Source organism: Myotis nattereri (genome assembly GCF_964212035.1).
Source record: "Myotis nattereri genome assembly, chromosome: 3".
NCBI classification, from domain to species: Eukaryota; Metazoa; Chordata; class Mammalia; order Chiroptera; family Vespertilionidae; genus Myotis; species Myotis nattereri.
This window is the reverse complement of record NC_138077.1, coordinates 199896380-199924364: the sequence shown is the minus strand read 5'-3', so window position 1 is coordinate 199924364 and position 27985 is coordinate 199896380. Positions and strand designations below refer to the sequence as shown.

Below are 27985 nucleotides of genomic sequence, written 5' to 3'. Positions count from 1 at the left end.
CTGCGGCGGGAGGCCGCGCCGGCGGGGGCGGGAGGGGTGGGGCCGCCCCCGGCGAGTGAGCGAGCGCCGCGCGCCGCCGCCAGCTCCGCTGCTCGCCCGGGTCCCGGTGCGGCGCGGCCGGCCCGCGGGGCGCGGAGGCGAGGCCCGCGGCGGCCGCATGAAGGACTGTGAGTACCAGCAGATCAGCCCCGGGGCCGCCCCGCCGCCTGCCTCCCCAGGGGCGCGCCGCCCCGGCCCCGCCGCGCCCCCGGGTCCGGGCCCCGGGCCCCCACCGCCCGCCGCTGCACCGCGCTGGGGCAGCAGCGGCAGCGGCAGCATCGGCCACCGCCCGCGGCGCAAGTGGGAGGTGTTCCCGGGCCGCAACCGCTTCTACTGCGGGGGCCGCCTCATGCTGGCCGGCCACGGCGGGGTCTTCGCGCTCACGCTGCTGCTCATCCTCACCACCACCGTCCTCTTCTTCGTCTTCGAGTGAGTTCGGCGGCGCCCCCATCCCCGTCCCCTCCGGTCTCCTCCGACCCCTGCACACCCTCCCCCCCACCCCCCTTCGCCAGCCTTTGATGGGCATTCCACCCCTCCGGTCCCCGCTGGGCACCCGTCCTCTCTCACTCCACCCTTCGCAGCACCTGCAGGCACCTTCGGATCCCTGCCTCTGGGCCTGCATCCTCCCTGTGCCTTAGAGTCTGCCTTCAGGCCCCTCCTCCTTGCCTCTTATCCTTCCTCCCTGGTCCCCATCCGCCCTCCTAGCCACCCCATTCTCTGTGGTCCCTTCCTAGCACCCCCATCCTTCCCTGGCACCCTGCCTTTGCCAGCCTCTGCCAGGAACCGCCCTCCCATGTCCCTTGGCCCCAGACCTCCCTGCCTCTGCCTCCACCCGCCCCCCCCCCCCCTTGGACAGATCTCCTCTCTCCTCACCTATCCTCAGGATTGGCCTTGCCCCCCCCCCGCCCGCCCCCCCCCAGCCCCCCAGGTTCTCTCTGACCCCTTGAGGCATCCTTTCTCATATCCCTTCCAGATAACGTCTGAGTTTTTCCATGGCCGTTGCTATATGCTCCCCACCACAGGTTTCCTAGGTCTTCCCATTACCTTCAGGGTCCTTCTAGGCCCCCTTGGTCATCTCTCTACCCTCAGACCCTCTCTCCTTGCTTCTCCCCGTTGCCTGGGTCCTCGGGCAATCCTCCCTCAAACATGTTTGGGCCTCTCAGACCTCCCTTTCCCTCCCCAGCACTTTCCTTAGCTTCTTCAGAGCTGCTTTTCCTTCCTGAGCCTCCTCCTGTTTCCCCCAGAATCTCCCAAGCCCCTCGCCCTCCTAACCTCCTGGCCTTCTCTCCCTGTCAACATTTGGAGCATCCCTCTGGCCTGTTCCATGGCAGGAACAGCTGCCGTGCCTGTATTTTTCAGGAGAACCCAGAGTACTTTTGTGTGACAGGTCATGTTTGCTCCTGTGAGCTTTAACGTCTTCATGTCCCCAGGTTTGGCCCACGTGGTAACTCCAGTTTATGGATGAGGAGGGGACGCCTGTCATTTTACTAGGGTCACATATTTGTATCAGAAGTTTTCCACCTTGCCCTTGGTCTCTAGCTTCAGCTACCTGCTGCATGGTTCCTTGCACGCACACATGTACACACCCACTTCAAGCTGTATGAGCTCTGCTTCCCCTCCTGGCTCTCCCCATCGTTTGTGGTCTTACTTCATTTTACAGTGTAGTTAAGAATGCCACCTCTGGAGCCAACAGACCTGGTTCAAATTCCGGATCCACCACACACTAACTGTGGGACTTCGGGGCAGTCACTTCACCTCTCAGAGCCTCAGTTTCCTCATCTATAAAATGGGGTTTATAACAGTACCCACTCCCTCAGGCTGTCATGAGGGTGATATGAGGGTGGCATGAAGTCACTCATGTAGCTTTTAGCCTATAACAAGAACTTAGTGCTTGCTGCTGCTCTTACTGTTGTCTTGGTCAAAAACTCTTCCCTGGGGCCTGGGGCCATGAGGACTGAGGCTGCCACAGAGACACTAGCCCCAGGTCACCTTTCGGGCTGCCAGATCATGTATCTGCAATCTTGGCTTTCCCCTTGAAACAAGGTGAGGACTTCCTGCCGCTGAGCTTAGCTTCTCCCTTTCACCCTTCCCTTCTGAGTCAGGGTGGATACAAAGTTCTGGGACAGTTTAGCAAGCAGAAGCTCTGGGGAGCCCCCATGGCCCCCTGCATGGCCCCTGGCTGAGTTTCAGATCCATGTCGTCGGGCCTGCCCACGGGGATGTTCCGAAAGTTCCTTTTCCAGTGTCCTGCCGGGGTCTTCCCACCAGGGCTGCAGCGAGGGCAGGAGGAAGCGGTGCTTGCCGTGGTTGGCCCCGTGACCTGCAGTGTGGGATTTGGTCAGTTCAGAAGCAGGACTTTCTCTGGGCATTTGAATGGGTGTCTTCACTGGTGACAGAGTTGTCCCCAGAGTGGGAGGAAGCGAGGAGCTTGTGAAACATGGCGTCTATTTCTGCTCCTCCCCACGGGGTAGTGGAGTCGGCAGGGGGCTGGGGTTTGGGCCAAGAGCTCACCTCAGTCTGGACTGGGGTGGAAACTCAGTAGGGAGCTGGCATGACGGGAATGCTGTTGGTGAGGGTGTGGAGGGTGAGAGGTGCTCATGCTCGCCTATTGCTCTGGGGAAAGGCAGAGGTGGCTCTCTAGGGCCTTCCTGCTGAGAATGGTTTTGCTTTGTTGTTTGGTTTGGTGGATTATTGCACAGGCCTCCAAGCAGGGCTCCCAGCTTCTGCCCTGCTTCCCACCCCAGATGCTGTATCTTTAATTGTCAGTCCTCCCTGGCTGTCTAGATTAGGGCCAGAGCCCTGAGAAAGGACTTTCTCCCTGTACCCATCTCCTCCCGCAACCCCTGTGTATTTCCCTCCAGGCACATCGGCCTCCTTGCACACTCCTGCCCCAGGTCTGTGCATTTTGTATTCTCCTCACTATTGTACTCTTAGTGCCTAGAACAGGGCCTGGTGTGTAGTGGCCACTCAATACAACAAATATTTGTTGAGTATGAATGGACAGAGCATTTGCTGGGAGCCCCTAGAGACTCAGTCCTGTTACTGACTGGGTGACCTTGGATATGGCTGTGGGTTTCGGAGTCCCCTTTTATAAAATCTGGGGGCTGGGACTTGCTGTTTTTGAGGGCTCTATAACTCTCAGACCTCAAGTCTTCTCTGTCCTCCAAGAAGTCTGGTTGGACACGAACTGGTGGAGTTGTCATGTGGGTGGCATGGAGGGCTCAGCTCTGAGGTTCGGACCTGGGGAGCACTGAGATGTTTGGAGCAGAATGTGTCCCACTAGAGTCCTTGGCCTTGGCAGTCTCTGCTCCTCAAGGGCTGGGCCTCTCTGGAGGCCAGAACCTCACATGATGGAGGCTCCAGAAATAGCATGTAGGTGCCCACAGGTTTGCTTACTGCGGTTATGCCAGCTCCTGGAATCTTGGCTGATTTGGGCCTCCCAGTGGCCAGTCATCTCCCAAATAGCAGCTCCTCACTCACTGGCTCAGGGAGGGAAGGCAGCAGAGGACAGTGGTAAAATCAGACCTGTGCACAGGGTGTCCTCCAAGCCAGCTGGGGTCAGGGGCCTGACAGAACGAACTTGGGACACCAGTCTTTAGGTAACAGTATTAGTAGCTGGACCATGCTGTTCTCCCGACCCCCTTCACTTGGCTAATCCTACTGATTCTTTGTTTTTATTTTTTAAATATATTTTTATTCATTTCAGAGAAGAAAGAAGAAAGAGAGAAACATCATTGATGAGAAAGTCATTAATCGGCTGCCTCCTGTATACCCCCTATTGGGGATCGAGCCGCAACCCGTGCATGTGCCCTGACTGGGAATCAGACCGTGACCTCCTCATTCATAGGCCTATGGTCAACCACTGAGCTACACCAGCCAGGCTGTTTTTCCTTTTTAATATGCTTTTTATTGGTTTAAGAGAGAGAGAAGGGAGAGGGAGAGAGAGAAACATCGACTGGCTGCCCCCAGCAGTGCACGCCCCCTACTGGGGGTCGAGCCCGCAAACCTGGGCACATGCCCTGACCCATAACCAAGCCAGTGACCTCGCAGTGCATAGGACGATGCTCGGTTTTGAGCCACACCACCAGGGCTAATCCTACTCATTCTTCAGGTTTTAGCTTAGGCGTCTCCGTCAGCCAGTCTGTTTTCCTGACTGTTCTACTGCCTTTCCCTTCCCCATTATAGTATGCAGGGCCATGTGGCAATTCTCTGTTTACATGTCTGTTCTCCTCACTAGACCATAAGCCTCATTGAGGGAACAGGGGACTCTTGCCTTATTCACTGCCAAGTACTCCTGCTTCTTATTGAAGGTGTTGTCTGGCACGTAGAAGGCCTCTGTAAATATTTGTGGAGTGAGTGACTGACTGACTGAATGAATGAGTGAACATTGTCATGGATGGTTCATCTCAAGTGACATTCCAGTTAATTGGGAGTAGCTGCCTGAAGCTCTGGGTTTAGAAGGATTCTGATGCTGCAGCTAAGTGTACAGTGCTGGGATCTACTGATCACATCTGCCATGGCTCAGGGCGAAAGTGTGGGATTAATTAGTGATGCCAGGCATTCATGGGGAAGTGGCTGCTGCCTCTGGGAGAGGCTCTATTCGAGAATGCGGGGGTGTTTGCTGGGATGGCAGTACCTGCCTAGCATTGTAGCCCTGTGCCCCAGGGGGTCTGTGGGGTAACTACTCATCTTTTTCTCCCTCTCTTTTTTCTAGCTGTCCCTTCTTGGCCCGCCAACTGACCCTTGCCATCCCCATCATCGCTGCTATCCTCTTCTTCTTCGTCATGAGCTGCCTGCTACAGACGAGTTTCACGGACCCTGGGATCCTGCCCCGGGCCACCGTCTGTGAAGCAGCTGCCCTGGAGAAACAGATCGGTGAGGCTCCTACTTCAGCTGAAGCTGTGTCCCCCAGGTCCACATTCCCCGATTTGATAGGAGGCTTGGTTTTCTCTCCCCACACTATGCTGGGAGCTGGGGGTCAATAGTGAGGAAGGCAAGTGGGAGAGAATGGAGGAGACAGATGATAAATAAGGGAGCAATAAACAAGAAGTGCTAGCAAGTGAAAGCTGTCATGGCAGCCAGCATAGTACCGAGAGCTTCCTGGGTACCAGGCACTGTTTCCACCTCTTCATATGCGTGATCTTATTTAATCACCCAATAATCCTCTGAGGTAAGTACTGTTGTTACTCTCCTTTTACTAATTAAATGGAGTCTCAAAGAGGTTAAGTAAATGGTCCAAGATCACACAGTAAGTGGGAGAGCTGCGATGAGACCCCAGGCAGTCTGGCCAGCGCCCCTGCTCTTCAACATTTAAATACACTTATCCATTTACTCATCAAACACTTATTGAGTCCCTACTATGTGCCAGCTACTCTTCTAGATGCTGGTAATACAGCAGTAAACAAATCTGACAATAATCTCTGCCTCTTGGAGCTGACATTCCAGCGGAAAGAATTAAACAGCAATGAAAGAAAGATCTAGGATGTGAGACAGACAAGAGGAAACCAGGGAGGCGGGATGAGAGTTGGGGGAGAGTGTGTGATTTTAAACAGGGTGGTCGGGGAAGGCTTTGTGAATGAGATGACATCTGACTCACAAAAAGAAACAAAAACCTGCAGAGATGAGGGTTTGAGTTGTGAGGATCTGAGGGGAGAGCACAGTAGGTTGGGGAGTGGGCTAATATAGATTAGATGGTCAGGGGAGGCCTCTAGGAGGAGGTGGCACTTGAGATGAGCCCTGAATGGTGCAATGGAGCCAGTAATATGTGGTTTGGAAACAATAAAAACAAAACCCTGGAGTTGCAGATAAATTGGTGTGTTTGAGGAACGGCAGGAAGGCCAGTATGGCAGAAGGACCTGTGCTCCCAGGCACCTCACATGGCCCTTGACTCCTCCCAGTGTGGGTCCCCCTGGTGGCTGGGCAGCAGGGGGTGCAGGGAGGGGGGCAGGGCCTTAATCTCAGCTTGCTCCACCCCAGCTCCTTTCTGCTGAGAAGTGATGTCAGTACTTGTACACCTCACAGGTTTCCGGTTCCTGGTTGGCTCCTTCCCCTAACAGGGTGGCTTTCAGACAAGCTTTTAATCACCCAGTTGGCCCTGAAAAGACCTTGTGGCCTATAAATGCAGAGGCTGCTGCACCCATCACAGGAAGTCATTCCACTAATTTTCTGCAGCAGCTCGGGAGGGTGGTAGGAGGGGAGAGGATGTTCTCTCGCTCTCTGTCTGCTCCTTGTGTCTTCCTCCGCCCAGGCCCGTCCTCAGTCACGCCCTTGGTTGCTGTCTTCCTCTGCCTGCATCAGCTTCCTTCCCTCTTACATGTCTGAGCCACTCGGCCTGGTTTCTGCTCTGTCAGAACCCCACGGTCTGACCTGAGCCAGTCCACCCGGCAGTGGGGGGGCTCAGCTGCAGCCCCATTTCTCCTCCCTCCTGGTCGGGCTAATCAGGAGGCAGGATTATTATCCAACGCAACCTGAGCTCAGAGGCCTGGCTGCCTGGAGTCCTCTGCTTCCTGTGAGCTGTCAGGGTAATGCTGACGACAGTAATCCCCCATGTTTGGGGAGAGCTTGACTGTGTGCTGAGGGCTTCCTGTCCATTATCCCCACAAATCCTCACAGCAGCCGGCCGTGCCCATGCAGAGATTGAGTGTGTGCCTTGACTCCCAAACCCCTTATCCTAACGTCTCAGCTCAAGTGTCCTGTACTCTGGGAAGCCTTTGTGACCCCAGTTGGGCCACACCTCCCATGACACATTCCCAAAACACCTTTCCCTGCCGTCTTGGCCCTGTGCTGCTTGATGATCACTATGGAATTGTCAGGCAGGCCCAATAGCCTTTCCCAGCGACTCTCTTCTTCACCTGTCAGCCACCTGGACAGCTGAGTGACTTGGGCTCAATGTATGAGCCTCCTTGCTGTCCCCACGTGACGGTGGAGAGACAGTGGAACTTCTCCCAATTAGGCGTTACGGGTTTGACCATTTATGTGTTGATTCTCTATCAGTGATGGTGAACCTTTTGAGCTCGGCGTGTCAGCATTTTGAAAACCCTAACTTAACTCTGGTGCCGTGTCACATAGAGAATTTTTTTTTTATATTTGCAACCATAGTAAAACAAAGATTTATATTTTTGATATTTATTTTATATATTTAAATGCCATTTAACAAAGAAAAATCAACCAAAAAAATGAATTCGTGTGTCACCTCTGACACGCGTGTCATAGGTTCGCCATCACTGTTCTATATGCTGACTACTAACTGTGTGTGTTTTGGGGCAGGGGTGGGGGGCGGCGGGCAAAGGTAGGCCTGCCTGCCTGCCACTGGTGAGACCAGGCTTTGGAAGAGCATCAAGGAAACCAGGAGTACCTTCTGTCCAGAGGATATGGGGAGGCCTCATAGAGGGGTGCATTGAGCCAAACTGTAAAGTTTGGGTGGAGTTCAAGCACAGGAAGATGTGTGAGGGGAGCCCTCCAGGCTGGAACAGAAGGAGGAGAGGACAGAAGGAAGGACTCTGATCAGGACATGTTGTCTGGAACACAGGGGGTACTTCAGAAAATTTGGGAAATTCTCATTGGAGGATGGGGTGGCGGCAAGTCTAGTGGGGCCCACATGTCAGGGTTTGAGACTTTCCTTTGAGAACAGTTGCCAAGCCTAGAAAGTGGCATCTTTGAGGGCTCTGAATTCTCAAACTTGAACAGGAGGCTTCCAATCAGGTTGAAACATTTTCTTGAAAAGGACTAAGGTCACTGAGCATTTTGTGTGTTTTTTTGTTTGTTTGTTTTTCTATTTCAGAGAGGAAGGGAGAGAGAGAGAGAAATATCAATGATGAGAGAAAATCATTGATTGGCTCCGCCTGCATGCCCCTTACTGGGGACGAGCCCACAACCCGAGCATGTGCCCTTGACCAGAATGGAACCTGGGACCCTTCAGTCAGGCGGCCGACACTCTATCCACTGAGCCAAACCAGCGAGGGCTCACTGAGCGTTTTTGAAAAGGTTGGGGGCTGGTTCTGGGTGGTGGTGCTGTTCATATAAACGTGACCTGATTACTAGGCCTGGGTCCATGCAGGCTGTGGGTGTCTTACTTTGGCCCTTAGACCAGCAGCCCCAGCCCAACAGAATCTGGCCCAGGGCTCCCAACCTTCGCCATCACTGTCTGAGGTTGGATGACCAGGGCCTCCCAGTTTTCCCAGGACTGTCCCTGTCCCTCGTTTAGCACTGAAAGTCTCCTGTCTTGGGAAACCCCTCAGCTGCAGGCACACCGGGACCTTGGTCACCCTGGTCTGAGATTCTGACTTGTCAGCTGGCAGGCCATGCAGTGGGATCACCCTGCAGGGCCACACAGAGCTCAGGTGATTGGGCAGTTGGGCAAAGAGTAGGAGGTTGCAACATTGGCCCATAACCTCCTGCTATGATGGGAGACGATAGAAACATCTAAATTCCATGGACAGACACTCATCTAGAATCACAACTCACAGGACAGACATGAAGGCCTCTTCCTCTGCCAGCACATAGCAGGTCACAAACCCCATGCTGTCCCCAGGATGTCTCCTCTCAGGTCCTTCCACAGTCCCAGGACCGACTCCATCCTGATTGGCTCTGCTGACCAGGCCTGGACACCTGGCCTCTCCCTTTGGTCATGGTTGTCTCTCCAAGACTCACATTTGGCCCTGGCCCTCCCAGGCTCAGAATTTGGGTGACTTCCTAGCGCCCTCAGCAGCATTTCCTGAAGTTCAGTCTCTGGAGTACAACCTTTGTGACTTTTGCCTTTTCTGCATCGTTCCTTGTACCTTCATTTCTTAGTGTTTTCCTTCAAATGGCTTGCTTTTAAATGTAGTTTACAAGGAAACTTTATATCACCTCTGTAAGCAGAAAGCCAGTTGTTCTGCATAGAAGATAATCATAAAACCAAAACATAATGTAACGGAATTTTTGGTGGTTGTAGTGCCTGCTGAGAGCAGTCGCTTTGAGGCCTATGAGGATCACAGGTGTTAGGTATTAAAAGTGGAGACTTTGCCGAAACCGGTTTGGCTCAGTGGATAGAGCCTCGGCCTGCGGACTGAAAGGTCCCAGGTTCGATTCCGGTCAAGGGCATGTACCTGGGTTGTGGGAACATCCCCAGTGGGAGATGTGCAGGAGGCAGCTGATCGATGTTTCTCTCTCATCGATGTTTCTAACTCTCTCTATCTCTCTCCCTTCCTCTCTGTAAAAAATCAATAAAATATATTTTTAAAAAAAGTGGAGACTTTGCCTTGATGGGATGAAAGGCTTGAAGGAGAACTGAAAAGGGAATAATGTTGCCTTCTTCTTTGTGACATCTCGGAGCCTGTGGAGGCCTGATGGGAGCAGGGCTTCTGTAACAACACATATGTCTGGAAGGCTGTGGTCCAAGGCCACTTTTATTGGCTCTAAGCAGGGTCTCCAGAATCAGAGGGAGCACACAGCTCTTCTTAAAATTAAAGGTGCTGCCCTAGCCGGTTTGGTTCAGCAGATAGAGCATTGGCCTGCAGACTGAAGGGTCCCAGGTCCCATCCCAGTCAAGGGCACATGCCAGGTGTGGGCTCGGTTCCTAGTAGGGGACGTGCAGGAGGCAGCCAAACAATGATTCTCTGTTATCATTGATGTTTCTATCTCTCCCTCTCCCTTCCTCTCTGAAATCAATAAAAATATATTTTAAAAAATTTAAAGGTGCTTATGCTCAACATGAAACTGAAGTCTATCTAGGCAAGAGATGTGCTTATGTGCACAAAGCAAAGAACAAAACAGTGACTCCTGGTGGCAAAAGGAGCAAAACCAGAGTAATCTGGGGAAAGGAAACTTGTGCTCACGGAAACAGTGGCATGGTTCGTGCTAAATTCCAAAGCAACCTTCCCACTAAGGCCATTGGACACAGAATCCATGTAATACTCTACCCCTCAAGAATTTAAACTTATTGAAAAGTAAAGAAAAAAAATTGATTTGTGTTTTTTTTTTAAAAAAAAAGAAAAGAAAGAAAAGGGAGTAGCCCGGCCAAGGTGGCTCAGTGGTTGAACATCAACTTACAAACCAGGAGGTCACGGTTCAATTCTCGGTCAGGGCACATGCCCAGGTCTAAAAAATTAAAATAAATAAATAAAAGGGGAATTAACTTTCTCATCACATGATTCAAGGTTGCTTAGTGTCATGGCCAGTAAACAATCTTCCACTTTCCTGAAAACTCGCCTGTCCGCAGAGGTGCACTTGCCTGCAGGATCAAGGCAAGCGCCAGCCCCCTCTTCCTCCCATCTCCTGCCGCTCTCCTGTGCCCCCAGCCACGAGGTGCAGTTAATGCCTCGAGCCTTTGTTCACTGCCATGCCCTCCTTCTCTGGCAAGCCCGAGGAATCCAACTTAATTGCCGCTTCATGCTTCGTCTTTTGTTGCTTTCTTGAATGCTGCTTCCTGCCCCCCACCACACATTCCCCGTTGTATTCTCACAGTATTGAATCTAGACATCAGTAATACCATGAATTGATTAGCTATGGGTTAGACTTTTCCATATGTCATCTCTAATTTGCATCATCATCTTACAAGGTTAATACTGTTACCCAGTGAGGAGACTGAGGCTCAAAGAGGTTGAGCAACTTCCTCAAAGTCACAAGCTAACAAGTGGCCAGGGTAGGTTTCCAAATGAGATCAGGCTGGGCCCAGAGTCACCACGCTTGACTCACAGAGCCTCTTACACTGACTCTGTAATTATCCACTTTGGCTTATGCTGCCCTCAGGTTGAGCTCTTCCTGCATTCCCAGGTTACCACTAAGCCTGTATGTGGTAGGGGCTCCATAAACCTCTGGAATGAACAGAAATGGTCAGGTGGGTCAGGTGTGACCCAGCACTCACAGCCTGCGCACTGTGACTGACCTTGAGCTGAACCAGAAGTTGGGGAGACCGCAACCTTACAGCTGTTTCCTCCATAGGTGGGAACAACAGGGGCAACAGGGCCCTGCAGAGCGGGTAGAAATCCCCGCTTTCCCTCACTAAAGCCTCTGAGAAGGTCATGACCAGCCCCTGGGGGCTTCCAGGCCAGCCACTGGGCTTCATTCACAGGCCCAACCATTTAGGTTCTAACTGCAGGACACCTGCCTGCTCTTCTCTGTGGGTTGTGGTTGGGGTGTATCAGGCCCTTTCCCTTGGTCAGGAGAAAGATGTCTGGAGACCCACTTGTTTCTCATGGCCATTCAATGGGAAGAAGTCTTCCCCCCCCATTGCCACTTCCCCAGGGGCTTGGTGTCCCACTAGGAAGGCAGCAGGAAGGCCTCACTTCAGGAGGGTGCCTTTTGACTTCTTGGAGAAGAACCTAAAGTAGAAAGAGCCCTGGAGTGGATCTTAGATTCCCTTTAGGTAGGGATAGCATCTCTTTTAGCAGTCCCTTCCTTGCTTTTTTAAAAAAATATATTTTTGCCCTCGCCGGCTTGGCTCAGTGGATAAAGAGTCGGCCTGCGGACTCAAGGGTCTCAGGTTCGATTCCAGCCAAGGGCACAAACCTGGGTTGTGGGCTCGATCCCTGGTGGGGAGGTGTGCAGGAGGCAGCCGATCAATGGTTCTCTCATCATTGATGTTTCTATCTCTCTCTCCTCCCTTTCTCTCTGAAATCAATAAAGAAATATATTTAAAAAAAAATATATATATATATATATATATATATATTTCAGAGAGGAAGGGAGAGAGAGATAGAAACATCAATGATGAGAGAGAATCATTGATCGGCTGCCTCCCGCTTGCCCACATAGAGGATCAAGTCCGCAATCCGGGCATGTGCCCTGACTAGGAATCGAACCGTGACCTCCTGGTTCATAGGTCGATGCTCAACTACTGAGCCGCACCGGCCAGGCTGTCTTCATTTCTTCAATAAATATTTTCTGAATTGGTGGCCAAAGAAAACATATTTGGCTCATCTCTATGTACTTACTCCTTCTCCCCTCACCTGTCACCTCAGGCCTTGTACAGTAGCTTGGCATAGTAGATATTAATGTTTGTAAGAATGAACAAATGAATGCCTCGGAAGACAGATTCTTATTTCAGCCCCATCTTATACTGTTGGAGTGAAGTCAGTTTTCCCATCTATAAAATGTGGGCACATATCTCCTTACCCAGCCCAGAGCATTTTTTGTGCATCAGGTAAGACAGGGAATGTCAGTACACTTTGAAAATTGTTTTCCTCTATTGAAACTTGAGCCTTGTAGTAAGAATGGCAAATGGACGTTCTCTGAGCACTAACAAGCTACCATTGGTAGTGGCTGCTGGGAGGAGTGGGTTGAGGAGAATTCTGAGGCCAAATCCAGGGTGGTGACTGGCCAGGACTGTTTGGCTTGAGAAAAAGTAGTGGAACCACTGCTTGCCTCCTCCCCACCCCGTCACCCCCACATGGGGTTCAGCCTCTGTAGGAGCATCCCCACAGAGCCCCCTTTGATCCAACTTATTTAGGGTCCTGCAGTTGGTGACTTTCATTCAGCATCTGGGTGGCCTCCTTGCTCCAGCGTGACATGTCTCTCCTTTGCCTCTGGCTCTTGGCAGCCTAAGGAAGTTGGGTGTGCAGAGCTTTACTTTCTCTGAGTTCTAGAGAGGAGGAATCCTGGCCCTGAGGCCAGAATATACTGTTAGGAGTTCCCTCCCTGCCTTGGAGGAGAGGCTTGGGCTCTTCCCTGCTCTGGGGAGGGCTGTGGGAACCCTGCAAGGACACCCGTACTTTTAGTCCTGAAGAGGGTCTGTGGCCGTCCTTCACTCATGATGGGCTGTGTTCTGAAGTTTTTTTGTAAATCAGTTGTTTGGAATATAGTGTTACATAGAAAAAGCAATAATGCTCATATTTCTTTTTTAAATTCTCTTTTGTATTTTTGTTTGGTTTTCTTTTTGTGCTTTTTATATAATATTTATTTTTTAAAAGATTTATATATTTTTTAAAATATATTTTTATTGATTTCAGAAAGGAAGGGAGAAGGAGAGAGATAGAAACATCAATGATGAGAATCACTGATCAGCTGCCTCCTGCACGCCCCCTACTGGGGATCAAGCCTGCTACCCCAGCATATGCTCTACTGGGAATTGAACAGTGACCTCCTAGTTCAGTGATGGCGAACCTATGACACACGTGTCAGAGGTGACACACGAACTCATTTTTTTGGTTGATTTTTCTTTGTTAAATGGCATTTAAATATATAAAATAAATATCAAAAATATAAATCTTTGTTTTACTATGGTTGCAAATATCAAAAAAGTTCTATATGTGACACGGCACCAGAGTTAAGTTAGGGTTTTTCAAAATGCTAACACACCGAGCTCAAAAGGTTCGCCATCACTGTCCTAGTTCATAGGCCCACACTCAACCAGTGAGCCATGCCAGCAGGGCTATTTTTTATTTTTTTAGAGAGGAAGGGAGAGAGAGAGAGAGAGAAACATTGATGTGAGAGCGATACATCTGTCAGCTGCCTCCTACATGCCCTGTACTGCAACCTGGGCGTGTGCCCTGACTGGGAATCAAACCAGCAACCTTTTAGTGCATGGGACATTGCCCAACTGAGCCACATCTGCCACGGCTCTTTTTTTAAAAATTGATATTAGAGAGAGAGAGGAAGAAAGAGAGAAGAGAAACATTGATTTGTTGTTCTACTTATTTATTCATTCACTGTTTGATTCTTGTATGTGCCCTAATCAAGGATCGAACTCACAATCTTGGCGTATCAGGATGACCCTCTGACCAGGGTTGCTAATATTTCTTAAGCTCTTGCCAGGTGCTAGACACTTGACTAAACCCACTTAATGAATTCTCACCTAATACTCCTAACAACACTAAAGAACAGGTGGAGTTCATTATGTCCCATTTTCATATGCAGGCACAGAAAAGTTAAGCAACTTGACCCACATCACACAGCTAGTAAGTGGTTGAGTCTCAGAGAGGTGAAGGGAATTCCTTACGTAGCAAGTGGTTAGCAAAACCAGGGTTTGAACTCAGGGTTTCAGACTCCAGAGCCTGCCCCTTGCTGCCCCTTTTGCAAACAGCTTCTAATAGGTACCACAGGTGCCAGTTCCTTTATGTGTACTAGTCTGGTCCTTACAACGCTTCAAGGTAGTTGTTCTTATTTGTCTGCTTTTACAGATGCCCAATAGGCTCACAAAGGTTGAGTAACTTCCCTAAAGACACCAGCTCATAAATGGAAGGGTCAAAATTTGAACTTCAGGCCTGAGTTCAAAGCATATTTTCTTTCCTCTTTGCCTGCTGTCTCACAGCTCCTAGGCCTGGGCCTGCCTGTTTATTCCACTCTCCCAGCTCTCGAGGGGTGTGCAGTCTATTTGGAAAGACAGTGTGCACACACAACAGTCCTGCCACACCTCAACACAGTGGAGAGCAGGATTAGGTGCTGTGGGCAGGGCATGAGAGCCCTGAGGCCGAAGTGGTCTAAGAAGCTGTTAGAGATTAGACAGGCCTCCAGCAAATCCTGGTGAGCAGCGAGGAGGGAGGACCTGGGGCTGGGACTTGGTAGGAATAAGGGCAGGAAGACCTAAGCCCAGTGACTCGTGTGGGAAAAGATGTGGGAGAGAAGCCGGGAACAGAGGTTGGGCCCGATTGTGAAGGACCCTTATATCATGACAAGAAGTTCTTCTGTCTTGTTTTTTAGGGGAGGCGAATGAAGGGTTTTGAGCTGAGAGGTGACTCAAAGGGGCTATTTAGAGGAATGTGCCAGTTATATACAACCAGGAGGTCACAGTTCAATTCGGTCAGGGTACATGCCCGAGTTGCAGGCTCGATCCCCAGTGTGGGACGTGCAGGAGGCAGCCAATCAATGATTCTCTCTCATCATTGATGTTTTAGCTCTCTCTCCCTCTCCCTTCCTCTCTGAAATCAATAAAAATTATTTTTTTAAAAAGAGACTCCAGACTGGGTTCCCCTGTCCCTGCCTGTGTGACCTTGAGCAAATCCCCTAACCTCTCTGGGCCTCTTTCTTATTTGTAAACTTAATGGGTTAGAACAGAGGCAGTGAGCAAAGGGACATTTATCCATTATCTGCTATGTGCTGGGGCTGTGTATTCTGTTCTTTGAGGTTCCTGCCAGCTCTTAGATTGTGCCACCGGCAGAAATAAGGAACCAGGCAGAGATAAATAACACTCATTATGACACTTTAAATTTTACACACAAAAAAACCTCAACCCCAAGCTTTGGAAACTGTTTCACATCCTGGTTCTGCCACTTACTAGCTGTGTGACATTGGACAAGTAACTTAAGCTCACTTTAAAGTCTCCGAAACCTGATGATAATGATAACCTAACTTCTTGGGATGTTATCAGGGTTAAAGAAGATAACTGTATGCAGAATGCTCAGCATACAGTAGACCCTCAGTGAAGTGTTCTCTTTCCCTTGCCTTTTCCCTTTATTTTTTTTTGAAATATATTTTTATTGATTTCAGAGAGGAAGGGCGAAAGAGATAGAAACATCAATGATGAGAGAGAATCATTGATCGGCTGCCTCCTGCACATCCCCTACTGGGGAATCGAGCCCGCAACCTGGGCATGTGCCCTTGACTGGAATCGAACCCGGGACCCTTCAGTCCGCAGGCAAAGGTTCTATCCACTGAGCCAAACTAGCTAGGGTGTCTTTTCCCTTCTTTCTCTCAGTTATTCTATGAGCCAGTAATAACAGGCACACTTCTTAAGCATTTACTTTGTGCTACTTCACATATTTAACTCATTTAATCCTCACAATAACCTGATGAGGAGGGTACCATTATCCCCATTTCAGTGATTGAGGAAACAGAAGCACAGAGAGGTAAAATGATTTGCTCTGCCACACAGGTAGCCAATGGTATCATCAGGAGAAACCCTGCTAGTAAGAGGGGGAGCCAGGATTCATGCTTCAGTCTACCTATTATTCCCATTTTACAAATGAGAAAACTGAGTCTCAGAGAAGTTTGACTTCAACCTCACACACAACCAGTCAGTGGCAAAACCAGGTTTCAGAGTGTATCCATTGGCCTCAATCCCCCTGCCCTTTACCACGCTGCTGGGTTTTAAGAAAGAAATGGATGCTCAGATACTTAGTTCCATGTCAAGCACACTGAGGTGATGGTGAAACAGCCTTCTGGTAACTGGAAGTGAGAGATGTCTGTTTGCTTCACTGATGCCTGCCGTGTGCTTAGAATAGTGCCTGCACATGGTCCATACTCAGTGAAGAATCACTGGAGGCGAGTCATCAAATGGGAGATATCTGGGGAGTCGATCCAGTGGAAGTGGTGGCTGAGTGCTGGGGATCGCAGGCAGCCCCATGTGGCTAGGAAATCTGTCCAGGAAGGAGCCACTGCTCTGGGGACTTGGTCCTCTGTGGCCTGGGTACCAAGAGGCTCAGTGGGTAGAGCTGTGGGCTTTGCATTGGCAGACCTGGTTTCGGATTCCTGTTTTGCCAGCATTCCAGCTTCATGACCTCAGACGAGACCTTGGTCTTTTCTTTTTCTTAGCTTTTTACTAAAGTGTAACAGGCCTAGCAAAAGTGTACAAATCGTAAGTGGCTATATGCTAATATAGAATGTTGTCAGCATATAAAGAAACAGTGTATGAGCAGTGTCTCGGGAGTCCCCTTTCCCCCCTTCTGATCACTGTCACCCCTCCAAGGGTAACCACGATCTGACTTCTAGCACCATAGATTACTTTTACCTGTTTTTGAACATTTTGTGTTCTTACATGTGTGATTTCTTCATTTTACACAATGTTGATGAGATTCGTTTGTATTGCTGTGTGTAGTTGTGGATCAGTCATTCTCATTGCTGTATTAGAACTCCATTGTGTGGCTATACTATATTTTTTAATCTGTTCTATTGATGGACATTTGGGTAGGTCCAGCTTTTGACTATTAGGAGAATTGTCGTGAACATTCTGTGTATGTCTTTTGGCTCACATCACATCATGCACATTTCTGTTGGGAAGACACCTAGGAGTGGGATTGCTGGGGTGCCTATGTTGAACTTTCATAGTTAGTACCAGTTTTCCAAAGTGCTCAGACGAGATTTCTAGTTGCTTTACATTTTTGCCAACACTGGATTTAAGTTGTTTTTTTTTTAGCCAATCTGGTGCATGTGTAGTGGTAGCATATTGTGGTTTTAATTTGCATTTCCCTGATGACTAAGGAGTATGAGGACCCTTTCATGTGCTTATTAGTCATTTGGACAGCTTCTTTTATTAAATGCCTGTTTGAATCTTTTGTCCACTTTGAATTCAGTTGTCTGACTTTTTCTTACTGATTTTATAAGACTTCTTTATATATTCTGCATATAAATCCTTTGTCTTTTGTCAGATATTGTAAATATCATCTTCTACTCTGAAGGTCACCTCTTCATTATTTAAATGATATCTTTAGACGAACAGAACTTCTTGTGATATATGCAGTTTAGCAACTTGCTCTTTTATGATTAGCCCTTTTGTATCTTTTAAAATTTTTTTATTGATTTTTAGAGAGGGAGAGAGAAACATCGATTTGTTGTTTCACTTACTTATGCATTCATTGGTTGATTCTTGTATGTGCCCTGACTGGGGATTGACCTTGCAACCTTAGCATATTGGGATGACACTCTAACCAACTGAATTACCCAGCCAGGCAAGCCCCTTTGTGTCTTGTTTAAAAAATATTTATCTACTTCACAGTCATGAAGTCCATGAAGTCGTTCTCCCATTTTTTAAAAAATATATTTTTATTGATTTTAGAGAAGAAGGGAGAGGGAGAGAGATAGAAACATAATGATGAGAGAGAATCATTCATCAGCTGCCTCCTGCACGCCCCCCACTAGGAATCAAGCCCGCAACCTGGGCATGTGCCCTGACTGGGAATCAAACCATGATTTCCTGGTTCATAGGTCGGCACTCAACCACTGAGCTACACAGGCTGTATCTTCAAAATTTAAGGGCAGCCTCCAACATAAACGTGATTCCATGACCACATCTAGGAAAATTAATAGTTCCCAAATTTCTAATCTATAGTCATTTTCTGCCAACTGTCTTTTGTTGCTGTGTTTTATTTTGTTTTTCAAAACAGGATCCAAGTTAGGATCATGCATTGCTTAAGTCTCCTAAATTTTTTTTTTTTTATATTTTATTGATTTTTTTACAGAGAGGAATAGAGAGAAACATCGATCAGCTGCCTTCTGCACACCCCCTTTTCGGGTTGTGCCTCCAACCAAGGTACATGCCCTTGACCGGAATCGAACCTGGGACCCTTCAGTCTGCAGGCGACGCTCTATCCACTGAGCCAAACCGGTTAGGGCTCCTAAATCTTCTTTAACTTAGAGCCATCCCCCCTCTCTTTTTGTAAGTGACTGACTTTTGTTGGCGATCAGGCCAGTGGTCTTGTAGGTGCCCCACATTTCTGGATCTGTTTCTCGTAGCATTGTTTACTTTTCCCCTCCACGTCCTGAACCTCCTGAATTTGGAAACTGGATCTAGGCTTGAATAGATGCAGATAAACCTCACCACGCCTTTCCAGGGCCTTCTCTGATAGCCTTTCTCAGAGTTGTGTAAGGGCCTCCATGTGTGAGCAGGTTGTAAAGTTTTAACATTTCCCAGTCCTAGTAAGTGGTAGCAGTTCTTAGTATTTGTCCCCACCTTAGGCTGGCACTTTAACGTTTTTCCCTGGAAAGTTTCCCCAAGGCTTCTCTCGTCCCAGCCAGGAAGCAGTGGCTTCTCCCCGGTGGGGGCTCCTGGATCCAGGCTTGGACATCCCCCATCTTTCTCTCCCACCCTCAGACAACACAGGCAGTTCCACCTACCGGCCACCCCCTCGGACCCAGGAGGTGATGATCAATGGGCAGATGGTGAAGTTGAAGTATTGTTTCACCTGCAAGATGTTTCGACCACCCCGGACCTCACACTGCAGTGTCTGCGACAACTGTGTGGGTAAGTGAGGGACCACAGGGAGGGATGTGGGGAACCCTGAGAGAATTGAAGACTGGAGGAAAGGGAGTCATTCGTGTGGGACTGAAGGGGGGTGGCGTGTTGGAAAGATCCAGGGCTGGGCAGGAAGTCTGGGTCATTCAGATTTGCTCTGACTAAGAAGGAACCCGAGAATGACCAGTGGGCTCTCAGTGTGACCACTGGTGTCTTGGCCTCAGCCCAGGATCAGTGGATTCCTTCCCCACAGCTCGGAAGTGGGGCAGACACAGAGAGGCCCTGAACTCTTCTTTTAGGCCTCAGCCTGGTCCTCAGAGGTTCAAGGTCCCAGAACCAGAGACTTGGACCAATAACATTCTAGATGCATTTGGGCCAGAAAGGAAATGATTTACCACCCAGTGCCCGGGACCAGCTATACTGAAATACTTTGATCTGACTCTCAGGGTTTTGGAGGGACAAGAGTCTGGGAACAGAGGGGTTTAAGCTGGTGAGGTGGAGAGGAGGTAGCCAGGATTGGAAGCTGAGCTGCTGACTCACAACTGCAGTGGTTGCTGGGGAACCAGAGACTGTGTTGTCCCTTCTCCCTGCTTTCCAGAGGCTGGGCAGCTCTGATGGGGACCAAGGGTGTGCCCCTGGGAGGTATCGTAAGGTAAATGCTATGCAAGAGGGCCCGGTGAGCTGTGCCACTGTGACTGTGCACAGCCCCCGGGGCAGTGAGCTCATCAAGCTGGCTCAGCATTCCCTGAGCAAGAGAATAGTGGGGAACACCCCATGACGGCAGGCAGTGAAGTGGGTGACTCAGTGGGCGTCATTCATCCAAGAGAATCAGCCCCACCCACCCCCTGCAAAGGGTGCTGGCCTTGGTGTGAGGCCTGCAATGGGCTGGTGACCCATATTCCCACAGGGGACTTTCCCCTACCCCCGGGGACGTGGTGCTGGTGTGAGATCAGCCCTCTGACCAGGCCTCTGGTGCCAGCTCTCCACTTGTTACCTAGCGGTCTAGCCCCTCCCTGGGCCTCTAGCTCTAGCTTGAGGGACAAGGGTCATTATTTTTGGTGTGTGGCAGGGGTCGTAGGCTGGGCAACAAGTACTTTTTGTGGATCTTCCTTGTACCAGACACAGCTGGGCCCTGGGATGCAGCTCATTATGAGGCCAACACAGGCCCCCCTTATGGAGCTTCTAATTGAGCAGGGGACACTGGCCAGTCCACTAATTGTAAATAAATATGTGAACACCATGGACAAAGTGCTGCAAAAGATAAGTGCCAGAGCAACAGAGCAGGTAACAGGGACCTTTACCTTGCCTGGGGTCAGAGGACACTTTCTTAAGGAAGTGGCTTTGCAGCCAAGACATGAAAGAGGAATTTCCCTTCACCAGGAAAGATGGGGAAGAATGTGTGAGCCGTAGCAACCAGTTCCCACAGGACCAGAAGCAGGGAGTGTCTGAGAGCTGCTGGTGCGGAGAGTGAGGGGGTGGGAAAGCCAGCTAAGGTGTGAGGCCTCTGAACACCTGTGCTGGTTGGTTGCCAGCCAGGCCTGCACTAACCCCTCTCCCCCGGCCCTTTTCCAGAACGGTTTGACCATCACTGCCCCTGGGTGGGCAACTGTGTGGGGAGACGGAACTACCGCTTCTTCTATGCGTTTATTCTCTCCCTCTCATTCCTGACGGCCTTCATCTTCGCCTGCGTGGTCACCCACCTGACGCTCCGTGAGTTGGCGGTGGCAATAGGAGCGGGGACAGCAGAGGGCGGGCCAGCCAGCTCAGCCAGGCTGAGGAGCTGTGGTCACCGTCCCTCTGAGCCGTGTTCTCTCCTGTTTCTTCCAGGTTCTCAGGGAAGCAACTTCCTCTCCACTCTGAAGGAGACACCAGCAAGATATCCTTTGCCTTTGTCTGCTAGTGGGCAGCCTGGTGGGAACTGAGGCCCCGTCACTGGGATGGGTTCCCACACCTCATCCTATAAACAGAGGGCAATGATGTAGAGCAGGTGTTTGTCCTCTAGAATCCAATATGCACCCAGGCTTGAGCTGATCTTAAATGGGCTCTTGTGGGACGGGGTGGCCGAGAACTCTCAGGAGCCACAGTCCCTGTCTTCCCCTAAGGCACCAAGCTCCCTGGACCACATCCACAGCTCTTGGCGCTTGGAACCCTCAGTTCCCACTACTGCCCATCACCCTGGGTTCATCTTGCTCTTGAGGGGAGCTCTTCAACCCTTCTTGAGGCCCAGGAGGTAATCCTGCTAAGAGGTGGTGACTGGGCCATAGGAAGGTTACACACTTATTTCCTTTCTGGGGAAGGAGAGGGGAGAAAGGCTGGGCGTGGCAAGATCCCAGGCGCAGGGGAGGCTCCCAGCCCCGATCCTGGTTGTGGGTCCTTGACTGCCTGTTCACTGTGCTGGAGTTGGTGATCTGCTTCTTCTCCATCTGGTCCATCCTGGGCCTCTCAGGGTTTCACACTTACCTCGTCGCCTCCAACCTGACAACGAACGAAGATGTGAGTAAGGCTGGACCTTGGCAAGAGGCGGGGCTGAAGGAGCTGGAGTGGCAGCAGTGCCTCCCTGACTCTCAGCCGCTGGGGAAACGAGGGTGGAGATGATAGGCAGCCAGCTCCTTCAGTGCTCATGGCTTGGCCCTGAGACCCAGCACAGCTTCTGAGGCCCCCACATGTGTTGGCGCTTGGTGCAGGCTCCCAGGGCCCCCAAGATGCTTTCTCCCTCACCCCAGAAAAGCAGCACTCGCACTGTAACAGTCGCCCAATGGCAGCACATTGTTGTCTCCAGAGTTCTTTCCGTTCCCATCATCTCTTCCGGTCCTTTCGCCAACTCTGAGGGATGCCTCTTCTCCATCTGATGGCGGAGTGACTTGCCCCAAGATTACGCAGCTGGGAAGGGATAGAGTCAGGATTTCACCCAGGCGCCACGGCCATGCCCACTGTCCCCCCGCTGCAGTTGTAGGCAGCAGAGATGTGACTTCTGAGGTGGCTTCCTTATTTACGGGAACAGCCAGGACAGGACCCTGAGGTTCCATTAATCCTCCCTACCTGCTTCCTTACAGACCCTCACCAACAAGCATTGTTTGAGCACTCACGGTGTGCCTAGCCCTGGGCCAGGGACCTTACCTCCCCTTCCCGTTCTCCCAAACAATAAAAAAGCAAACAAGAGCGTCCATTCCAGGGTCACTATCTGATACTAAGGGGCCCGTCGACTAACAGAAAATACCTTCTGTGACCTCAGCTTCTTATTTAGTGAAACAAAACTTAACACGCATGATAGGGTATCATGTGCTGGGCGATTGGTACAGAGCAGACTCTCCTAAGGGGGTTTCCTGGGTGCTGGTTCTGTAGGATATTACTAGGGGTTAAGTAAAGAGGACTGATATAGCCAAATAAATTTGGAAATCTCTGGGTTAAAGTTAAGCAGGTGTCCTTCACTGCGAAACTCCTCAGTGCCTTTGATAGCAGGCTTCACAGAGCTAGAGCTGGACAAGATTTCGTCTGATGCTCCAACAGTGCTGTCAGAAAGTTGGTATCAGAGAGTTCCCTATTTTTCAGATGAAGATTCAGAGGAGTAGTGATCTGTCCGGGGTTACGCAGCGAGTCAGTGGCAGGGAAGGCAGCCCGACCCCTGTGCCCTTGTCCCTCCACCTTAGGAGGCTGGCCAGAGAAGGGAGGATGCACCCAAAAAGTTTCTTTGGAGGCTTCTCTGTGGCTCTCCTTTGTCTTCTGTCCTGTTTGGGGCCTCCTCCTCTCTGCTAGGTGCCCCCCACCATCCAGCAGTCCCCCACATTCTCTCTGAATGGCCCCTGTTAAAGACATGTCCTCTCCAGAAGTCTAGTTGGAACTGGTTTCAGAATTTGCCAGTTTTCCCATGCCTCTAGACTCCCCCCACCCTCCCCCCCCCACCTTAGAAAAGTGAAGCAAAGGGAGTTAGGTATCTGACCCAGACCTCCTTCTACTTGCAGATCAAAGGCTCGTGGTCCAGCAAGAGAGGTGGCGAGGCCTCTGTCAACCCCTACAGCCATAAAAGTGTTATCACCAACTGCTGTGCTGTGCTCTGCGGCCCCCTACCTCCCAGGTGAGACGGGGTGACCTTGTGAGTCCACATCTCTCAAAGAGGTTCTGGAATCAGCAGACCTCTCCCCACATTACCCTCCTCTGTCCCCATCCCCTGCTGAATGCTCTCAGGGCATTTGTCACATAAAGGAGTTCTATGGAGAGTTGTAATTTTAAGTCATGTGCTCATTGTAGATAAAAAATAAGTACAAAATATGAAAAAAGAAGAGTGTTAGGTCTCACGTGTAATCTTACTCCCCAGGGATAACCACAATTAATGTTTTGGCCACACTTGAGCAACGCTGCCCTTCTGGTGCTGCTGGTGCTGCTGGCCAAACTGGGGGGACGACCTCCATTCTCCCTCCTAGAAGGAGAGAGCCCTGGTGGTTCAGCCCTGCTAGGAAGCACCCCATCCATCCTGACAGCAGAGGGCGCCAGATGGGAGCTAAATGGCAGTGGACACTGGGAATAAAACTTCCCACACTGTCCCCTTCTCCTCCCACCAATTCTGCCAGAAAAGGGACAGTAGGAGTCGCACTATCTCCAAATGCCCTTTCATCCTTACTGTTCCCCTCGCCTGCAGCCTGGCTTCTTGGCAGCCACACAGAAAGGTGAGCTAGTTTGAATTAACAGTAAATAAATTCTGTGGCCAAAAGCCAGGTGCCCAGAGTGTGGAGAGAGGGCCCTTCTGCAAGGGAGGAGTCTTGAGCTCCCAGCGGGAAGACAGCTCCCTTTTCCTCAGATTTTCTAGGACTTCCCTTGGCGGGGCCATTTATTTCCTACCCTGCGTGCTGTCCCCACAGTGTTCCATGGCTGTACCCTCTGCTCCCCAAACCGAGGTTCCCACGGCCTTACGCATGAGATCCCCCCAGCTGATCAGTGGCAGGAGTGACAGGATAGAGAGGCCAGGGCCGGGTGCCCAGAGGACCACACCAAGTCTCTGCCATCCAGCCCCAGCCTGGAGTCCTGGTGTCAGACAGAGCCCTCACATGTCCACCTTGTGTTTTTGAAGCCTGATTGACCGGAGGGGATTTGTGCAGCCTGACACCCTGTTGCCCTCACCCATCAGAAGCGACGAGCCAGCCTGTGGAGCCAAGGCCGATGCCAACATGGTAGGAGGCCACCCCTGAACCTGGCTCAGTACTTGCCACCTGCTGGCCTGTTTGCCCTTCCGCACTCACCTGCCGCACTCCACACCTGCCGAGACCCTCCCCATTCCACCCAAGGGAAGCAGAGCCACCAAAGACTCAAGGCTTTTCGTATTTATTTCCCACCCTGCGTGCTGTCCCCACACCGTTCCATGGCTGTACCCTCTGCTCCCCAAACCCAGGTTCCCACGGCCTTAGGAGTGAGATTCCCCCCAGCTGATCAGTCGCAGGAGTGACAGGATAGAGAGGCCAGGGCCAGGTTCCCAGGGGACCACGCCAAGACTCTGTGCCAGGGCGAGCCCTGTGTGAGTGAGGGTGCGGACTGAGTGTAATGCCTCCCAGTTGGGGAAGCTGCTGAGCCCTGCTGAGCTGGGCTTCTGGGGTGAAACAAGACCCAGGAGCAGTGGCTTGGACAGCGGGCTATGGGACAGGATGTTTCCATGGGCTACTTTGGTTTGCGAGCTCCTTCATTCTTTTTGTGATGATCATTGTTTTTCTTTGGTTTTTTATTTTTTTATATGGAGTTGGCCAATAGAGTAGAGCTGGGTTCTAGGTAGAGAAGGCAGAGTTGGAGGTGGATGGGGGCGGAGGGGTGGGGTAGCCTGTGTCAGAGGAAGCCAAACCAGCCGGCCAGGCACCCAAGACCTCAGCTCCAGCATGATTCCTGGGAAGCACACTAGGAAGTGGGGCCTTGCCATTTCTCTGCCCATAGAGGGTTCTCTATGGGATCCCAGCCTGGCCCCCCCATCTCCTTCCCAAGTCAGGTCTGGGATGGGTAGGTAATACTCATGCTGGCAATACTTGAAACGGGTTTATTAATGCTGGGTATTTTGCACAATTTTATAGACCTCTTTTCTACATTTTTTAAATGGAAGAAGAATTCTTAAAAAGTCAGCCATTTTGCTGTCTGTGTAGTGCCAGGTTATCAGAAGGCAAATGGATTTTAATAAGTTTATTACAAGAGACCTTTTGACTGTGAGTGTGTGTGTGTGTGTGTGCGCGCGCGTGTGTGTGTGCTTGCCCTTGTACAAATGTGGCTGGCTCCCACTTCCCCACATCCCCTGGGCTGCCCTCCTCCTCACCATCCCCCTCCAGTGTCAGCCAGCAACAGCAGTACCGGCCTGAGCCATGGGGACAAGGAATGTGCGCAGTGGTTACAAGAGACCCCTGGGCTCCTTCTGTGGCTCAGCCCACATCCTCCTGCCTTTCCCTCCTCCAGGGACTTCCGACAGCCAGTGGCTGGGGACTCAGCCACCCCCAACCCCACCCCTGCCACCCAGCCCCCAGGTCAGGCTTCCAGCTGGGATCTGCCTAGACAGGCTGAGGCTGGGTGTGGTGCATGGGGTAATGGCTGTGAGGAGCGGCTGCCACCCTAGAAGCCACACCCCCTCCTCCAAGCCCCGAGTATGGGACCCAGTGCCAAGGGCTAGAGAACAGGGAATCTCTGCCAACTGGAGGCCTCTGTCCAGAGAAAAAGGAAGGAAGGAAGGAAGGAGCAAGGTGGGCCAAGGCGAATGAAGATTGGCCTAAATCTAGGCCAGAAACTCAGAGAATGTCCCTCCTCTGCTGGGAACTATAGTTTCTTGTCAAAATAGATAGGAAATTGTTCCTCTCTCCCCCTCCTTGGCCCTCCAAATGGGCCGAAGTCCTTGGAAAATGACATAGGAAGTCCCCTTATCTTGCCCTTCCTTGCTCCAGAGGCCAGTAGGTCACAGGCAGTTGAGAAGTGGCAGCCCCAGAAGGTCTCCTCTGGGAAAACAGCTTCCCTTCACCCAGCCTTAGTGCCCCGCGCCAGGCTGCAGTGGCACTGGGAGGGGGGCAGGACGCTGGGTAGAGGAGGTTGACTCCCATCTGACTTTTATTTAAGCTAGTGTTCTTTGTTCTTGCTTGTAATAAAACTTTTGTTTTTAAGAGTTGATTTGCTTTGGTTTGGTTTTTGTTTGCTCTTCTTTGCTGAGGCCCCAAATGGCAGCCATCTATTCTTTCAGTCAAACTTGGTCTTTCCTGGGGATACAGAGAGAAGGCAGGCAGCCCACCGACCTGGCTAAAGTTCTCCTCTCCCGGCTGGAGTCTGTCTGCTGGAGGCAGAACAGAGAGGACTGCGACTAGGCATAGGCATGTAAGAAGAGGCCACAGCCCCCTCCACCTTCTCCTGCCACAGGGGCTTGGAGGCCCCCAAGTTCCTTGCTCTCTTTCTACTCTGACCCCAGTGACTGCTCAGCTAAGAAAATGTTTATGAGACAGTAGATTCCAGTTTGAGAGCCGGAGCCTTCCTGGCCCTCACCTCCGTCTGGGCAGCAGAGCCCAGCCAGACACCTCATAACACTGGCCCACCTCTCCGGTATCTCCTCCAGGAGGACACCTGTCAGGATTTTGCCATCTCCTGCACAGCCTGAGGGGAGCTAACAGTCCTCTTTGCAGAGGGTTAGCTGGTAAGACCATCTCTCCCCTGTCAGCCAGCACTGCCCGCTCCCCTCACACACCATCTCATCCTCATCGCATGCCTCGCAACCCCATGGAGCTCATTCATCTGTCTGGTGTGTGGTGTGGTGTGTATGCTGGTGGTGGTAGGGTCCCCAGGGCTCCCCCCAGAGCAGAAGGATGGGGTCAGGGCGAAGAGCCCAGCCCCCCTCCGGATGAGGAAGTAGTTTCCCACACAGCAGCTCTCCGACTGACGCAGGAGGTGAAGGGTGAGGGTGGGGAAAGGATGGGGTACCTGCTCTCAGATGCCTGGGTCTATTCTGGTGGTGCCCTGGTGTGCAGGGGCCTTTGATCACTAACACCGTGTCCTGGCTTTCTGTCCCTGCTGAGCTTTCTCTCACCTGCCCGTCTTCTCTCCTGCTTCGTTGCCTGCTGCCCAAGCCTTGGCCCTCTGTGGGGAAGAGGCCCTCTGTGGGGAAGAGGCAGGCGCTGTGGAGCCCCTCTAGCCTCCTCTTTCCTCCCCATCCCACTAACACTCTCTCTTCTCCTTCTTTGCTGTCTTGCCGGGATCTCCAGTGTGTGCGGGGGCTTAAGGACCTCCTGAGGACCGCTGCTCTCTTCCTCTCCAGGAGTGGCCTGGGGGGAGCCAAGCACCTGGCACCTCCACCTGCCTAACCTGTGGCCCATCTGCCACCATCTGTGCCTACAGGGTCTACCCCCAAGCCTGCCCCACATGTGTGCTCTCTAGGGTCCCTCCATAGGGGCCAGGGGGCTGACCTCTTTGCCCCCATCCCCACTCCATGCTGGCCAGAGTGTAGAAAAGCCATAACGCAGCTGTCAGCACAACGATGTAATACTATGCTGAAACTCACCCTCCCCTCTTCCACCTTACTTCCCCTTCCCCAGATTGGTAAGGTGTCAAGACTCTTTAGGAATCTTGCCTTACCGCCTGCCCCCCAGAATCAGGCATAGCCGTAGTCGAGCTGAGCAGGTTTCTTCAGGAGCTGGCTGTCTGGGGTGTTATGGTTGATGACGCTGCTGAACAAGTTTGGTAACAGTTTTAAGCACAACTGGTTTGACACTGTTCCCACGGCCCCCTCCACCCCCAGCACTTGAGTAGAAAGGTTGCAAGGAAGATGCTTGTACCCTTTGCTCCAGGCACCAAGGGACTGAGCTAGTTCTGGCAGCCCCTTGTTCTTCAGAGGAATTAAAGGAAACTGGCTGGGCCTCCGGAATCTGCTAAGCCCATGGCTGGGGTCTGCTTGTCTGCTATCCTGTACCTTTTTTAAACCAAAATAAAGATTTCCCTCTTCTTGCCATATCTTTGGCTGTCTGGTGCCACTCTTTCTTGGGGTCTGGGGGTGGGGCCTGTGCTGAGTGTGCAGGAGAACCACTGCTTACAGCTGCCAGCTTTGTTCCAGCTGGTCAGTGCTGTTTGGAGATTTTTCAAAGGCACGGCATCCCTG

At 51.3% G+C, this 27985-nt stretch overlaps 2 protein-coding genes across 4 annotated transcripts; both read left to right on the top strand.

Moving 5' to 3' along the window:
- Window positions 1-157: 157 nt before the first annotated feature.
- On the top strand, window positions 158-27840 carry ZDHHC18 (zDHHC palmitoyltransferase 18; the record flags this gene model as incomplete). Of its 3 annotated transcripts, XM_081087273.1 has the most annotated exons (10): window positions 158-468; window positions 4753-4913; window positions 18760-18909; window positions 20473-20610; window positions 20728-20776; window positions 21291-21393; window positions 22860-22972; window positions 23963-24062; window positions 26453-26530; window positions 27096-27840. In XM_081087273.1, 9 exons carry the CDS (start codon window positions 158-160, stop codon window positions 26492-26494), a joined length of 1167 nt encoding a protein of 388 aa, XP_080943399.1. The 3 variants fall into 3 exon arrangements, with proteins under 3 accessions (XP_080943399.1, XP_080943398.1, XP_080943400.1); XM_081087272.1 differs by lacking the exon at window positions 26453-26530; XM_081087274.1 differs by lacking the exons at window positions 26453-26530; window positions 27096-27840 and having other exon boundaries at window positions 23963-24080.
- On the top strand, window positions 9394-10455 carry LOC308516374 (large ribosomal subunit protein eL33-like; the record flags this gene model as incomplete). The annotated part of the gene is made up of 2 exons (XM_081087324.1): window positions 9394-9487; window positions 9714-10455. The coding sequence occupies 2 exons, from the start codon at window positions 9394-9396 to the stop codon at window positions 9950-9952; spliced, it is 333 nt and encodes a 110-aa protein (XP_080943450.1). The 3' UTR covers window positions 9953-10455.
- Window positions 27841-27985: the final 145 nt, after the last annotated feature.